This window comes from Aulonocara sp. 'chitande type north' Nkhata Bay, linkage group LG2 (genome assembly GCF_057382095.1).
Source record: "Aulonocara sp. 'chitande type north' Nkhata Bay isolate Kocher_YH1m ecotype deep benthic linkage group LG2, A_spYH_male_GT1.1, whole genome shotgun sequence".
In the NCBI taxonomy this organism is placed as follows: domain Eukaryota; kingdom Metazoa; phylum Chordata; class Actinopteri; order Cichliformes; family Cichlidae; genus Aulonocara; species Aulonocara sp. 'chitande type north' Nkhata Bay.
Window position 1 is genome coordinate 23,231,637 of NC_141345.1, and position 16,207 is coordinate 23,247,843.

The 16,207-nt window shown below is 43.6% G+C and overlaps 1 protein-coding gene across 4 annotated transcripts; it reads right to left on the reverse strand.

Moving 5' to 3' along the window:
* Nucleotides 1-140: 140 nt before the first annotated feature.
* Nucleotides 141-12,819, reverse strand: LOC147337806 (SLAIN motif-containing protein-like). Of its 4 annotated transcripts, none has more exons than XM_086311275.1 (9): nt 12,477-12,819; nt 11,456-12,118; nt 8,581-8,717; nt 6,857-6,976; nt 5,520-5,660; nt 5,054-5,380; nt 4,718-4,861; nt 1,469-1,766; nt 141-1,202 (listed from the first exon to the last, which is right to left on the reverse strand). In XM_086311275.1, exons 2-9 carry the CDS (start codon nt 12,112-12,114, stop codon nt 1,148-1,150), a joined length of 1,881 nt encoding a protein of 626 aa, XP_086167401.1. In that variant the 5' UTR covers nt 12,115-12,118; nt 12,477-12,819; the 3' UTR covers nt 141-1,147. The 4 variants fall into 4 exon arrangements, with proteins under 4 accessions (XP_086167401.1, XP_086167410.1, XP_086167419.1 ...); XM_086311284.1 differs by lacking the exon at nt 12,477-12,819 and adding an exon at nt 12,328-12,424 and having other exon boundaries at nt 11,456-12,123; XM_086311266.1 differs by having other exon boundaries at nt 142-1,202; nt 11,456-12,123; nt 12,477-12,818.
* Between the last annotated feature and the right edge of the window lie 3,388 nt (nt 12,820-16,207).

A 16,207-nucleotide genomic window follows, 5' to 3' on the forward strand; every position in this document is an offset into this window, starting at 1 on the left:
TTTGAGAAGTGGTTGGTCACGCACCCAGGAAATATCCGGGACATGGTAACGGTACTGCCGCTGCTATTGCTTGTGCTGCATAGTGCGACTAATTAGCCTTTCATACAGAACAGACCATGATTTAACATACATGGATTAAATATGACCAGAAGTGCATTTAGAGTTTCAGGGTAGACTTTATTAATCGTTTTCATAACAGCTAATTATTCAGAGGCACTCTTCATGAGGGTGCATAGCTGACTAAGGCAGGAGGCCTTTTGTGCATAAACATTTGTTATTAGTGGGTTTCCCAACAACAGACACTAAAATTGAAATGTAGATATGCAGTAAAAATGCTTTGAAAACTCTTTAACAGTACCTTTACCAACCTAAAATTACTTTTGGAATTAAGGAATTACAGCTCTAATGCACCTTGGCACAACCCATGTTTTTTTTCCTTCTTTATGATAATTCGTAAGGGCAGTGTGGTTTGTAGGAGTTGTGTTGCCGTGTAAGCAAACAGCAAAACACAAATACAACACAAATCTAAAGATAATTTTCACTATGAACCACTCAAACATTCAGAAATCCAAAGATAATTGTAGGGAGACATGAAAGTTTTCTCATATTGCAGGTATAGAATGAAGAGAAGGCATTTGGGCTCAGGGAAAAAAACAAAACCAAGCATGCAATACTCAGCACCTTCATCTAGAGTAAGTCACAGATAATGAACAGACTGGCAAAAATCTTCATTTAAACTGTCTTCATATCAATTACATCAACAGAACAGTAATACACCCCTTAATATTCCAGCAGTTTCTCACAAATACCATAGAAAAATAAGTAAAGTTGACACAAGCATATCTTCTGGAAGCTCAGATTTGGTCCGTATTAACAAGTCGAGTGTGCACATGTCTTCTTGTCTGCCTACACATCCTCTCTTTGTGTGGGTTGACAGTGTTTCATGCGAGGGAAAGAGATTAACTACAAATCCAGTGCAGCCCAGCGCTCCAGTCTGAAATAAGGTGGGGGGGGGGGGGGGGGGGGGGGGCAGAGGTTGTATGACACATTTGTGAACACAGTGACTGTTTTTCTTTGTATTTAGAGGTAACGGGGAGAAGTCGGGGTGATGTTTGCAGCAGTGAACATCCTTCATTGCCAGGAGACCTCAGTAGCAGCCATCTTTCCAGGACTCATCTGAGATTTTGGCCATGCCCAAAGACCTGTCAATAAAAGAGGAGCTTAGTCTCAATTCACAGAAGAAACCAAGTATCTATAGCATAATGGGAAATACTCATCATCATCTCACCATTCCTTAAATGTGCACTACTACACCGCACTGTTTTTAGTGCTTAGTTTACACACAGACTGAAAGCATGAGCTGTGTGCAACCACGAGTAGTAGAACACTAACTGCAGTTCACTTTGCAGCTGAGGGATTTCCTGAAATTACACAGAGTTCTTTTAAGAGTGTTTTTTGGAGCACTCACCTCCTCTGAGGCTGTGAAAGTTTACTTCTAGTGGAGGCTGAAGACGCAGCCTGACCTCGTCCTACCCCGGGCCTCCCGGTTCCAACTGAAGCCCTGCCGGGTACGTAGCTTCCTCCATTAGCAGAACCTGGCGACTGGACCCTGCGGCTCCCTCCTGCCTGTTGTCCTTGGACAACAGGTAGGCCTCTGGAAGTCTGACGACCACCTGCCAAAGAGCCCACGGGAGTGACGGCTTTAACTGGAGTCCGCAGGGAGAGAGGAGACTGACCACTGCTTCGCAGCCGACTGCAAACCATACCTTGAGTGACAGAACAAAATCTCAATCCAGATGACTTCGTTAAGACAATTTCAGTAAATAAAAGCTACTGTAAGGCCATTTGTTGTACACGGGAGTTGTAGACAAGCTTAGGGAAACAGTACTGAATTATCAGAGTAGTGGTGCAGTCATGTAGCAGGTGAATGGAAAGGAAGTTACCTGGGGATGTCAGGGAAGAGGGTGAGGAAAGAATTGTGGAACTGCAAGTATCTGTGACCAATAGTGTATACCCTTTTTCCATTAGTACCTGCTCGGATCGGCTTGACGCAAACCGTATTCCATTACAATTGAGTACCACCTAATGTGCATGGGGTCGTTATAGCAACACGGGCAAACATCCCGTGACATCACTTGTATGCGACACGAGCTCTACAACAAAGTAGCACCTCGAGGCGATGCTATACCTGCTGCTTAGTCTGTGGCTTTTCGTCAGACTCATGGACCGCAGTGTCGTTTCTTTGTAGCGATTTTCCTCATTGACGGGTTTTGAAAAGGAAACTTCATGAAAAGTTTCCTTTTTATGATGTAGACCCTCCCATGACTCATTAAGTGATGCCGCTGATTAGCCAATCAGTGACGTGCAATCTGCTGAGGTCACATTTGGATGTGACCTCGTAGATCGCTTGGAACCCCAGCCAAGTAGGTACTAAAAAAGTACCAAGCATCCAGTGAAAACCTATAGATGATGGCTTGCATGGTACTGTCAGAGTTAGACTGATAAATAATAGAATATATGAATTCCTAAATAAAAACAGGCCCTGTGCTGCAACATTGCTCATGATCTTCAAAGACATATATATTGGTCAAACTCTTCCTGTGATCATGCAGAGGTGAAGATCAGGTTAAATTGTAGGATTAAAGTGACACCACAAAGAGTTATCTCTAGGGATGGGTATCGTTTAGGTTTTATCCGATACCGGTGCCAAATCGGTACTTTTGAAACGGTGCCGGTGCTTAAACGGTGCTCGAACCGGTGCTTAAAGAATGGAGAACACAAACTTTGTCCAAAATCCTCTCATGTTCAGCTGTTTCCCACTTTTTCTTTGGTCATTTTAGCCTTTTTGTCCAGGGTGAAGGGAGTATCTGCCATCAAACAAGAGGACAGCCGCATGTAGCTATGATGATGTTTGCTAGTTCACCTTACATGCATTAATGTAATAACGTGGTTAGCCTACTCAACGTAAATTACACTCGAACAACATTAAGCGACTCACGCAGAGAAGAACGGCTGCTGCTGCATCATCATCCTCATCATTTCTGCTACACTGGCAGGGCTAGGGGCCAGGACTCTATTCTTCGGGTTTTTGGGGGATGTTGCTCCGGGTCCGATAACTGGCAACCCACCCAACGTGCACAGTGTGAGGTCTCGCAGCAAGCTATCAAATACGGCGCATTTCTCGGCTTTTAAAAAAAACGCTATGCGTCGCCAGGTGTTTCATCGGATTCTTGGTGTTTCATCGGATTCTTGGTGTTACCTCCTTTGACAGTATCACAGTATCAGCTTAAAGCACTTGTTGCTGCTGAGTTTGCATCTTTTGCTGTGAAGTACAGCCAGACTTTTGACCGCTTCGCCTTGGGCATTTTTAATCTGTAGCTCTGCTCTAACTGAACGTACGTACCTGGCCCCGCCTACTATCCTGGGAAACGTAAAATGATTGGCTAGAAGTGTATCACAGCTCAGGAAAAAAAAGCACCGAAGCACGTCGGAGCAGTATGCATCACGTGATAGAGCGGCTGTGGCATGCGGGACCTGTCAGTGGTCTGGATAGCATTTGGAGCTTCGCTAGCAACTCGGCATTTCATCTCCGACAAAGTTATCCCGAGAGAAGTAAAGCAAGTGTGTAAGTCCATCTCTGAATGTTTGTAAAGCATTCCTGCGTTAAGCTTAACAAGCGACTGCCTCTTCTTGCTGCTACTTCAATCATGAAACTGCTTAACGATCAGCTGATCGGCTTTTCTGTCGCGAGTCCGTGTCTCTAGTTTGCTTTTGGCCCACTTTGCACCAGAAAGAGGAAACCAGCGGCTGAACAACAGCAGCACGTTTAAGCTTGATCATCTATTGTTAGAATGTATTTAATATTACTTTCTACTCGAGGATCTTTTTCTACGTAGCTGACGCTGGTAACTGTGCAGGGGCGGATCTAGCAAAGTTTAGCCAGGGGGGCCGATAGGGCATTAACAGGGAAAAGGGGGCACAAAGACATACTTTTCTTTCTTATTCTCATTTAAAATGTCTAGCTTTTAATAAATAATTATCTGACAGCCAAAGTTTTAATTTGATGCAAAATGAATAGAAGTCCATTACTGTATATAGTAACTATTAAGTCTAATATATATACCCTAGTAAGCTATAGTACTTTTTCCTTTGGGAAGGTACCATCTGTGCAGTCTGTAATTTTGTTGAAGAAAGATGTTGAATCTATTTAATATTTCTTGAAATAATTGATTTCTGTGCATTTTTTTTCACACTGCATCAAATTAAGGTTGATTACGTCGATTAAGCATCATGAGGTGGAGCGTGAGGGGTGGTTCCCTATTTTTTATTTATTTATTTTTGTTGTTGCTGGGAGTTGGAACCCTATTAGTTAGGTTGCTTAATATTTATGCTAAGTACTCTTTAAAATACCAGAATAGGGAGGATGGTGTAGGTTTAAGTTTATTAGATTGATCAGTATTGCTGTACTATGAAATATTTTTTTTTTTGCATACAGGTATAACAGAATAGCTTTAGTGTAGTTGTTGTTTTAAACTTGAGTATGAACTTATACAAAATGCAGCAAGATATTTAAAAAACAGTTTTGTTGATTAAAAAACACTATATCGGATTCATATCGGTATCGGCAGATATCCAAATTTATGATACCGGTATCGGACATAAAAAAGTGGTATCGTGCCATCTCTAGAGTGGTGGGGACCAGGTGAGGAGGGGTTACCTGTGGAGGGGGAGTGAGTCAGGGGAGACATGCGGTTGCCAGAGCTCTGGAGGTTAGCCTCCATGCTGCGGCTGGTTCTGACTGCCTCCAGGGAACGTAGGCTGGTGCGGGGAGCCAGATTAGGCATGCTGTGCCTCAACTCCTCTGGAAACACACACACACACACACACACACACACACACACACACACACACACACACACACACACACACACACACACACACACACACACACACACTTAACTACAATCAAATGTATATTGTCACAACAGAAGAATCTCCATGGCTGTCCCTTATCTAGAGTAAAACTGCTTAAGTATCACTGGTTATAGCCTACCCTCACTCTTTGCAAATTTAAGCAGCTCTGCACTGGGGCCCTGGAGAGACCGCCTGGGTCCTTTTGTGCGTGGGGCCCTGAGATGGCTGCTGTATTCCTGACCGTGGTTAGAAGTCGAGGGAGAGAGGCACCGTGGTGAGCCTAATGGTGAAGGGGTGAAACGATGCCGTCGCTGGGGCATGGAGAAGTCATCCTCTTCATCTTCCAGGCTGTAAGTGTCAAACTCCTGGTCGCTGTACGTACCGCCCCGGCGCAAGGACTGCAGAGACGCTGTGGAGCTGCGGCGCGATGCAGATGCTGAGCTAGAAGCACAATCCTGCCTCAGACCTGGAGCCGGAAATACCAGGTCAAAATGAAACAACTTAAAAGTCAAGCAAAACTCAGTTTTGCAGATGAGACTCTGACGTCTATAAATGCAAATAATCAGCTGATGCCACTCAAAATGCTATAACCTTTCTACACTCACTCTCTTCCTGTAAACGAGCCATGATCTGGACGTCTGTGAGATCCTGCAGCTTGTATCCCATTGAGATGGAGTCATCTGATGTGCTGAGCTCGCTGTCTATGGAGGACTGGGAACTCAGGGCTGAGGGCATGCTTGTGGCGCCTTTAAACAAAGCAGAATACCTGTTAGAGTAAGTTGAATTACACCGATATAGACAGAATATAGACAGAATACTGACCACAGCCAAAACCTACTACTTCCTTATGACTCATTAATACAGCACAATATTTAAATTCTTATGCATACTGATAGTGGCAACTTTAAACATGACATTAGCTGATCAGCATAAAATCAGGCTGATAAAAATGGAGCTTTGTAAGGTATAACTCAACAGACCCAGGCTAATGCATGCAGTACTACCTTTCATCAAGATCACAAACTAAATATGCAATTTATCTAAGTGGGCCCACAATTTTAGAATTAACAGTCTGACATTAGTTTGTCTCCCCACAGCCTGTTCTACAGCACTGGTCTATAAAGCCCAGTCTGCTGATGATGCCCTGGGAAGCTGTAGCCAAAGTTCAGCCTGACACATGCCTGATGAATGCGAGGCGACATCACCCAGCAGCATTTGGTTATGTAAAAAGTCTGGCATTAGATAGAATCACCACACATACTCCAAGCACTTTCAAGTTCACGCAAAGATTTGTTATTAAAGGAGTTTCCACAGCAACACTGACATTGCTGGGCTGAAAAAACTGTGAGAAATGATGTGCAAAGCAACTATTACAACTGCAATCACATGTTCAAGGAACAAAATTATGCATACCATACATATTACATATGTTAACACTGTCATTGTGTGTCTGTGTGTGTCCCATCCGGGAGCACAAACAACATACACTTTACATAATTACTAACCATATTCCAAAAGACACCAGTGTTATCTGCAGGGCACACCTTAGTTTTAGCTTATTTGAGGCTCAGATCAACTTGATTTAATTTAATAAGAGAAGTTAATATACTTAAGATAAGGAATTAATACCATTAAATAACCAAAGTGACTGCTGCACACAAATGTGTGGACAAATGCCCATCGACTGTTTCTGACCGTATTTGCAAATTTTATCCATAACAGTTATTAAATGAAATAAACATTTACAGAAACCTTTGAAGAATGGTTTGCAGCGATGTAAAGTATATGTAAAATAGCTCAAACATGCAAAAATGCTAAAGCAGTCCTTAAAATTAACCAGTCAGACCACTGTGAGACCCACATCCTTACAGTAACTGATGTTATTCTCACTGTTGTGTTGTAGGGAAAATGAGAAGCGCTGTGTGTTAATGTCATGCCATACCTGAACTGCCACAGGTTAGTAGGGATTTGTTAGTTGATTTGTGGTACCCAGGAGAGATCAGGCCTGAGCCCGCCGAGCCCGCCTCTGATGGACTGCTGTACATGTTCCTCCATCGAGATGCTGCGGGCGACAGGACAGGAGATATCACATGTTCTCAGGAAGGAAAATACACGAGTACTTATTGTATACACAATGTGACACTATCAAGTTACTTGTAAAATGTCCTCAGAAAAAGCTCTCACAATAGTTAAAATTTCTCAATTAAATTCTTGTTTTGTTTGTTTGTTTGTTTTTTCTTAAAAACTTGATTCATGCACCTCGCATGCTAAATGACTTGTTCTGAAGCTTGAATGATCCAGGTGGATACGTGGCCTGGTGCTGGCATTTAAAAACACGAGCTGTTCCGGGAGGAAGGTAATCCAATCCCACCCATGACTTCATGTAGTCATTCAGCCTTGGTGTGAATAGCTTTGCTGTTCAGGTTTTGCAGCATGTAAGATGAGGGAGCTGCTCGCAGGTTTAATAATGAATGGGGTGTTTCGGATCAGATGCAAACTTCTATCCACACTGAAAGGCGTAGTAAGATTCACGGCAAGTGTTTAGGCTTTGTTATACAGCCCTGTGCACAGCAGGGGTAAGCAGTAAGTAAAGCTGGGGTGCTAAATGTGCTGAATGACGTGGCTGAACCTTGGTTTAGGCCTAGAATTTCTAATGCTTAATTTATTCTACCACCGTTCACAGTTGTGTCCGTCTGCTTTGGTATTTGCCTACACACTGTTCTCGTGTAGTCTACCAAAACCCCAAATGCACATTGCTCGACGTGGATGACGGTCAAACGTCAATTGGTTAACAAGTGAGCCAGAACATGATAGTGAAGTTCACCAGGAATGGGAGAAGTGTGGAGAAAAGAGTAAGAAAAGTACAGACAGTGACTGCAGTGAAACTCTTTCACTTCAGCTGTCTGCATGTTAAAACTTTGCTCTTCTCCATAGATGGTTGGTGAACTAACAACAGCATAAGCAAGTATTGCCCACGGACCGGTTGTACCACATATTATTGACACAGCACCCATCTACCAAACTGCAGGTAGATTGGCAGGCCGAAGCTGCCTACGTGCTGCTGAACCATAATCTAACCATACGGCAGGGATACAAATCAAAGACCATCAGATACTAATTTTATTGAATAGGCAAAGCTCTTTTGCTTAAAGTGTTCAACAGCGTGAAAGATTGGTAATCTAAGCATTGGCACCTGAGGGTGAATAGAGCGCTGCAGAATAAGGAAAGACCTTCTGTGGTTAGCAGAGGCTTTAGACATTTTCACATTTTGTTCTAAACATAAATATGTGAATAAATATCCCACTCCTAAATTTTCAAGCCTTAATTTGTCCAGAACAAGATGCCTGCTCACAAATGGCTAACTAAGACTACAGAAATTGTGGAAGACATTAAAAGTAATCCCACTGAACACAGTTCAGCACTGGTGATGGTAAAGTGGTTGTTGTTGTTGTTTTTTATAGCCTAACATTAGTGTTTTACTTTTGGTGACTGCGTTCCCACAGGCTCTATTTTCTGCACAACACTTTAAGCCATGGAAAAAGGGAGAAGCTAACTTCCGGATCGGCCCTACAAAAATGCATCATCCATGCAGCACTCTTAAGAAAAAACAAAACAAAAAACAAAGTAGACTTTCTTCAGTTATAGTAAACTATCCTAATTGCATACTCTGGTCCAAGCGACTGATCAGAGTCCGGCAAGCCATCTCGGTCTCAGGGCTGCGATGGTCAAGGACCTGCCGACACCACTTCAGTGGAGAGTCTGGCCCTGGATCTGCTACCTGCTTTTTAGGAGACACATATAACCTGTAGAGAAGCAGCACACAAGAGAAAAACATATCACTAAATGTGGGAAATGAAGAGTAGTGAGAATAAAGAAGTCAGTCTAATCCTTCTCATATTGATCATGCTTTCATGCTGCAGTATTTGCCAGGATTTGAGAAGCAGAACATTTAAATAGGAGCAAGCTGGAGATTAGTGTGAACTGCTGCTGTGTGAGCTATGCAAGGTAAGAGTGGATGTGAAAGCCATGTAAAACAGAATGGTTTTTTTCTCCTCAGATTGCACATGATATGCTAACGCCCAGCCACCCAGTGTTTTCCCCAACAGAAGGACAGTATCCTGCAGCAAAGATCCCACATCAAACAACCAGGCTGTTACTGTGTTTGACTTCAATGATGTAATCAAAGCAAACAGTGAGTGGGAAATCATCTTAAGCAGGTACTTGTGAACATCTTTATCACAGCTTAAGCCGGAACCAACCTTGAATTTACATTTGCCTCATTTCCTTTTGGTTAAATGCAAAATTCACATCCAAAGACGCCTAAAACACGGAGTCAAACTCAGATTAGCAGCTGAGCACAGATGTGGATGGAACGGTTTTGTGGCTTTTAGTCCCGCTATCATTTTGAGCTACATTCTACAGCATGAAAAACACATGAGAAATATCCACTGAGGACAAAAGTGTCAGCCAAAAATGAGTTTTATGCAGCTGCAGTGTCAGACGCTTCCTCCGCAATGTGTCCAACGTTGCCTTAGTGAGAGCAAACAGCCATTTAGTCACCACAAGCTTTGAAGTGGCTGATCACATGGGCTGATGCTTTGAGTCGGATACACAAAAGGGCCCAGACTGACTGGTTCTGGACCAATCAGCTACAAATCATCTTCCCATTTGGGCAAACACAAAAGGACCCCATTTCCCCACTGGAATGAGCGACAATGCAGGAAGCAATATTCAGGTCACACGTCCTGCACAGAGAGCACGGCTTCTCTGCGCAGGGAGAGGAGGGGAGGGTGGTTCTTAGTAGAAGCACAAACCCGCTGTTTGATGCAGAACAATGTTGTTTGCTTTTGATCCATTCACAGTGCGGTTTTGCTCACAGTGTTGCTATTGCCATTTATGCAGGACACTGCCAACAGCTGCCGTAACACAATGTTGGCACTGAGGAGTCTCTTACACTTTTAAACCAATCCTGTAATAACTGTAAATAAACCCCAAAGTGATATTATAACAAAACATATTCAGCTGTGTCATATTTATGCTTTCACAGTCGAGAGCAGCAACAGCCTTTGTCACTGCTCCACTGTGTTAGCGTGACAAGTGCAAGTTAGGAGCACTGAAGCCAAGGCCCCTGAGTTTTATGAGTCTGAACTAGTTTTTTTTTAAAACAAGTAAACAAACATGCCAGAAAGAAATTACCCAACTTGGTGAGTTCAAATGTTGTCCCAAGAATATGGTTTTCTTTTACTAATCTTTTCACAAAGTAATGGTTCAAAACAATAAATATAAAAGTACTGCAGTAGCTGCCTTCTGTTTTGGCCCCCTGTTCTGGTGTGATTACACAGGGTGGAAGGGGGGGGGGGGGGGGGGGGGGCTCAAATCACATGCTGTGCAATCCCAACCAAAGTAGTTCAGCCATGCGGACCCACTCAGCCCGGAGCAGATCAGATTATGCTGCTGTTTAGGATTACTTAATGTTTTGGCTATGATAACCCCACAAAGCACATATGGTATGGCTAATTATGTAAAACTGAAAATAAGTCATGAGTGGTCTGGCTGTTAAATCCCCAGATCCTCAGTTGCTAAAGTGAACACAATATGCTACCTGTTTAGGACAATACTGTGAGACAGAATGAACACTCATGTCTAGACTGATCTCCTGCATAGCCCCATATTAATGTTATTTTTAGGTAATTGCTATCAGCCAATTAAACAAAACAAGTAAAGGTCACACTGGTTCAAAACAGATCAGGCTTTAAAAAGGCTGAATATTAATTACATCCAGATATATCCTTTTTATTCTGACTGGGTTAAGTCAAATTAGTGGTCTCTTTTTTAATAAACAGGATAGTCTTTCACCTGATACAAGACCCTTTTTATTTATGCTTGAGTCAGACAGCTAGAACTAAAAAAAGAACATCCTTTGTGTTTGACTAAGCTGTCAAACAGGTAGCAGACATGTCACTCGAGTCTGAGGACTCAAGGTTAAATCTGAGACAGAAGAAACAACTCCCCACTGACTCTGCTTTCTTTTACTTTCTCCTAATTGCGCTTGAATATTTTATGCCTTGTCGAAATGCTAAGAATCTGTATACTTTCTCTCCTGCTTACAAAAAGATAATCGGAGTAGGTGTCGACTTCTTATCCCACTTTGTTTGTGTGGGATAAGAAATAACCACAGTTTCTGCATCAACTCAGAATAGAGTCTAATTTTAAACCCAAACAGCCTCATGCTACACAGTCACTGCCCTGTGGGGGAGTATCACACTGAAGAATTCAGAGGTTAAAATGAAAAGGCACAAATGACTCATGTGGCTAAAGGGGCTCCTCTACCTATAGACTGAAACTTTAAATGTGACTTCAGAGCTCAGCTTCCCCTGGAGGTAACTCTTCGCAGCTGCTGCTGTACGAACATCACTTTTTATCCCCATCTCTGCTGCACATGTTTAGCCACACAGTTAAAGCCACAAATAGATGCCGGCTGTACCCAAACAAGTGGGATCAAAGCACACCCAGAGAAAGCATTGCCGATAATGAGACGTACCAGCTCTCCTCGTCCTCTATGTCTGCACACTCATCATCCAAATCTAGGACATCCACTTCATCCAGTGCAGTTTGGTCCACCCCTGAGTCGCTCTCTGCAAGTGTCTCTGACTCATAACTTTCCTGAGACGGGCTCTCCGGCGTCTGGCTCTGGCCCTGAGACTGTGCTGCTCCGTTGCTGCTGGTCAACTTTAGGAAGCCGCCACACAGACCCCGATCCTCCTCTTCCTCATCATCCTCTTCCTCCAGCCTGCTAGCCACAGGCAAGGGGGACATCTCCTCTCCACTGCTGCTGTCCTGAGGAGGTGACAGCATCAAGTCCCTGCTGTCCAGCTGGCTGCTGCTGTGCTCCAATCTGAGGTGGGAGTTTGTCACCTCTTCACAAGCCAGCCTCTTGTTGATGTTGACAGCAGCTGTGAGGTTACTGTTTGCTCCTCTGTGGATGACGGTCTTGCTTCCCCTGTTGCGCAGGGTCTCATTCTGAACCTCCAACCTGCGCACAAGCTCCTGCAGCTTTCGGACCTCCTCCAGCTCCACCCCTGCCAGGTCTTGACCTCCCTCTCCTGCCACCTCGCACCCCGGCTCGGAGTTTTCCGTGAGGCCAGTCGGACTACCATTGTCAGGCTGAGGCACCACGCTGGCACTGTCCGGGACCACCATACTGCTGCTCTGATAGGAGAAACATTCAGTTAACATTGTGCCAATAAAAACTCTAAATGACTACAGCCATTAAACTAGGACCTGGTGGCTCCTGAGCAACACAACAGCAGTTCAATAGCGTAAAAGTGACCCAAACACATATGTTAGCGTTCTCTGACTACTTCACAAAGCTTTCAGTACTCGGAAGCACGCTAGTTCCCTGTCGCTTCTCACTTTATTTATGTGTACATGTATGTATACACTACGAGTGCATCCTTGCAACTGCGGCTCCGTCGCACCTCTTATATCTCTTCAAACGTTAACATTTGAACTCCCTTGGTTACTGTTAGCCAGCTAGCACGCTATCAACAAAACAAACGTACCGGTGACTGAGCCGTGTTGTCCCCTGCGAGCAGATGACTGAGCTTGCCCGCCACTCACAGCTCAAAATCCCCCGTGGACCAGCACGAGCGCATGAATGAAGAAGCTAATTACATCCAGGTGAAACGCTCTACTGCGTGATTATAGTGATTGTCGAGACGGTGCAATAACCCTCTGGAGTTATCTTACGGGGGCGAGCTAGTCCATGGTCTCTTACTGCTAGTGCATCACCGCTAGCGTTTACCACATCGCTCCCGCTAACTAGCTTGATTGTGGACTTTAGTTAGCTCAGTGAGGAGACCTGCAGCAGCGGTCGCTCCTCCCTCTACTGGTTTTCCTGTTGTTTTAAGCGCCTCCCCGAGGGAGGACATGGTACTGCAACAACCTCATATTATTATATATTGTAACCACTGGGTGTCACTGTTTACACAATGCTGCATTCAATAACCGTACTTAAACGTCTGTTATGCAGTCTATGGGTGCCTTACAGCACGTTATACCAAGAAAAAAAGCATAAAGTGAATAACTGTCGACTCCCACTGCTGTTGTTATCGAATATTTTATCTACGTAGACAAAAATACAGTTTAAGGATAGAAACAGAAAATGGAGCAATACATGTTTTAATTAAGAAAAGCATGCACAAGTATAATGTACTCACAAAAAATTTAAACCTTTAATTTTTTTAAGTTCTACTTAAACTATATGATCTATGTAGTATACACCTCTTATCAGTCCCTTATTTTCGGCTGAATTATTCCAGTATCTTTGCATTTCGCGCCATAGTGATGGGATTTCTGGCTCTTTTTAGAGAACCGGCTCTTTCGGCTCGACTCACTAAAAAGAGTCGGCTCTTTCGGCTCCGAACCGGCTCTTCAGGTTGTTTTGTTGCTTTAATTAATTTATTATTAACAATAATATAAAATTATGCACAAAAGGAATTATTAATGTAAAAAAAAGTGGTTTTATTTATATATGTTTATATATAAATATATACAGTGGCCTCTGGCTCCTAGCAGTGAACCCCAGGAAGGCGGCCGGTCCAGATGGAGTACCTGGCAAGGTACTAAGAGCATGCGCACACCAGCTCACCCTCATCTTCACCAGACTCTTCAACCTCTCACTGGATCAGGCAGCCATCCCATCCTGTCTAAAATCAGCCACAATCATCCCAGTGCCGAAGAAGTCTCCCATCTCCAGCCTGAATGATTACCGCCCTGTGGCCCTCACACCGGTAATCATGAAATGCTTTGAGAGACTAGTCCTTCAGCACATCAAGGATTACCTCCCCCCAGAATTCGACCCCCACCAGTTTGCATACCGTGCAAACAGATCCACAGAAGACGCCATCGCCACAGCCCTTCACGCTGTGCTGAGTCACCTAGAGCAGCGGCAAAGCTACGTCCGAATGCTCTTTGTGGACTACAGCTCAGCCTTTAATACAATCATCCCGGACATCCTCATCACCAAACTGGTCGCTCTTGGCCTCCCTCCTCTCACATGTGCCTGGATAAAGGATTTCCTCACAAACCGGCCCCAGACTGTAAGACTCTGCCCTCATCTCTCCTCCACTCGCACACTGAGCACCGGCTCCCCACAGGGCTGTGTGCTGAGCCCCCTCTTGTATTCTCTCTACACCCACGACTGCAGTTCGACCCACAACAACACTCTCATCATCAAGTTTGCTGATGACACCACGGTAGTCGGACTCATCTCGAAGGGAGACGAGGCAGAGTACAGAGAGGAAGTCCTGAAGCTGGCAGCATGGTGTTCAGAAAACAACCTGGCACTGAACACTAAGAAAACCAAAGAGCTCATTGTTGACTTCAGGAGACACAGCACCGATTTGGCCCCCCTCTACATCAACGGGGAGTGTGTGGAGAGGGTCCACACTTTCCGGTTCCTTGGTGTCCTCATCTCTGCTGACATCTCCTGGACAGACAACATCTCAGCGGTCATCAAGGGCCCAACAGCGGCTGCACTTCCTGAGAGTCCTCAGGAAGTACAAGCTGAACTCCAACTTGCTGCTGACCTTCTACCGCTCGTCCATTGAGAGCCTGCTAACCTACTGCATCACGGTATGGTACGGCAGCTGCACCAAGGCGGATAGAGTGAGGCTTCAGAGTGTGATCAAGACAGCACAGAAGATCATCGGCTGCCCTCTCCCCTCCCCGATGGACATCTATTCCTCCCGCTGCCTCACCAGAGCAGCAAACATTATCAAGGACAGCTCCCACCCTGGCTTCAACATGTTCAGCCTGCTTCCCTCAGGGAAGCGCTACAGGTGCATCAACACAAAAACCCACAGACTCAAAAACAGTTTCTTCCCCAAAGCGATAACCACCCTGAACTCACACATGCACAGATAACACAGCCCCCCACTTCCCACTTCCCACTTCCTCTATGGACCACCACTGTGCAATACCAATTCTATGTGCAACAACTCAACTGTATATACATAACACTATTTATACCAATTCTATGTGCAATAACTCAACTGTATATACATAACACTATTTATACCAATTCCATGTGCAATAACTCAACTGTATATACATAACACTATTTATTACATATTACTTACGACTTGTATATTGTACATTTTATATATATATGTTTTTCCCTATGTTAATACTGTCCATATGTACATAGCGCTGCAGAACTTTACCCCCCACCCCCCCACCCCAGCATGTTTACACTGAGTAGGAGATGCTCTGTATCTCATTGTACAACTGTATAGTGACAATAAAGGCATTCTATTCTATTCTATTCTATTCTATTCTATTCTAGAGACAAAACACTTACAAACTCCAAAACACATTTCTAGTGTTAACTTAACTTCCAAAACAGAGCTACCTAGATCACTTAAATTAAACAATTGAAAGCATATGTGTATTGTTTGTGTATTTATAGACAAGCACTCATATATATTCAAATAATTTAAAAAAAAAAGTTCATTTACCTGTTACTACCACACACCAAATCCGGTCGTTGGTACTTGCTGGCTTGTGTAGCCACCAGGTAACAAAAGCTCAACACTGCGCCCAGCATTTTGGAGCACTTCTGTTGTCTTTTGTACGTGTTTTGGAGTTTTTATGTGTTTTGGAGTTTTTACGTGCTGCTTTGTCTGTAGGGGCCACCGTAAATATACTTTTATTTATTCACTCCACATAAAATGTAATAAATAAATCATATAATACAAAAACCAACTAGTCACAGTTCAACTTTTAACTATTTAAATTTTCAGCTTTTTTTTAAACAAATTTAAAATGAAACAACACAAAACACTGCAAACCACAACACAATTAAATATAAATTAAAAAATGAAAACAAAAAGAAGATGCCCATTCTCTGTCATATAGGCCTGCATGAATAAACCTTCTGAATCCTTTATCATCTGCAACTGAAAATAGTTGTGGATGCTTACTATACCTTTCTAATGTGACGTTGTTGTCCCTGGCTCTCTTTCTCTGTCTTTCCCTCCTGCTCTGTTCCTGTGCTACTGCGAGTGTAACTACCGCCCCTCCCCCCGGAAAAAAAGTGCGAGAGAGAGAGAGGGTGAGAGAAGGAAAAAAAAAACCCCACGTCTCGCGTCGTTCACGTCAAAGATCCGGCTCTAAGAGCCATTTCGTCACTATTACACATAGAAGTCTGTTAAATTCAGGGCAATGAAAAATCAGAGGTCAATTTCTTGTATGTGTGCACATATTTGGACCATAAAGATTCAGATTTTGG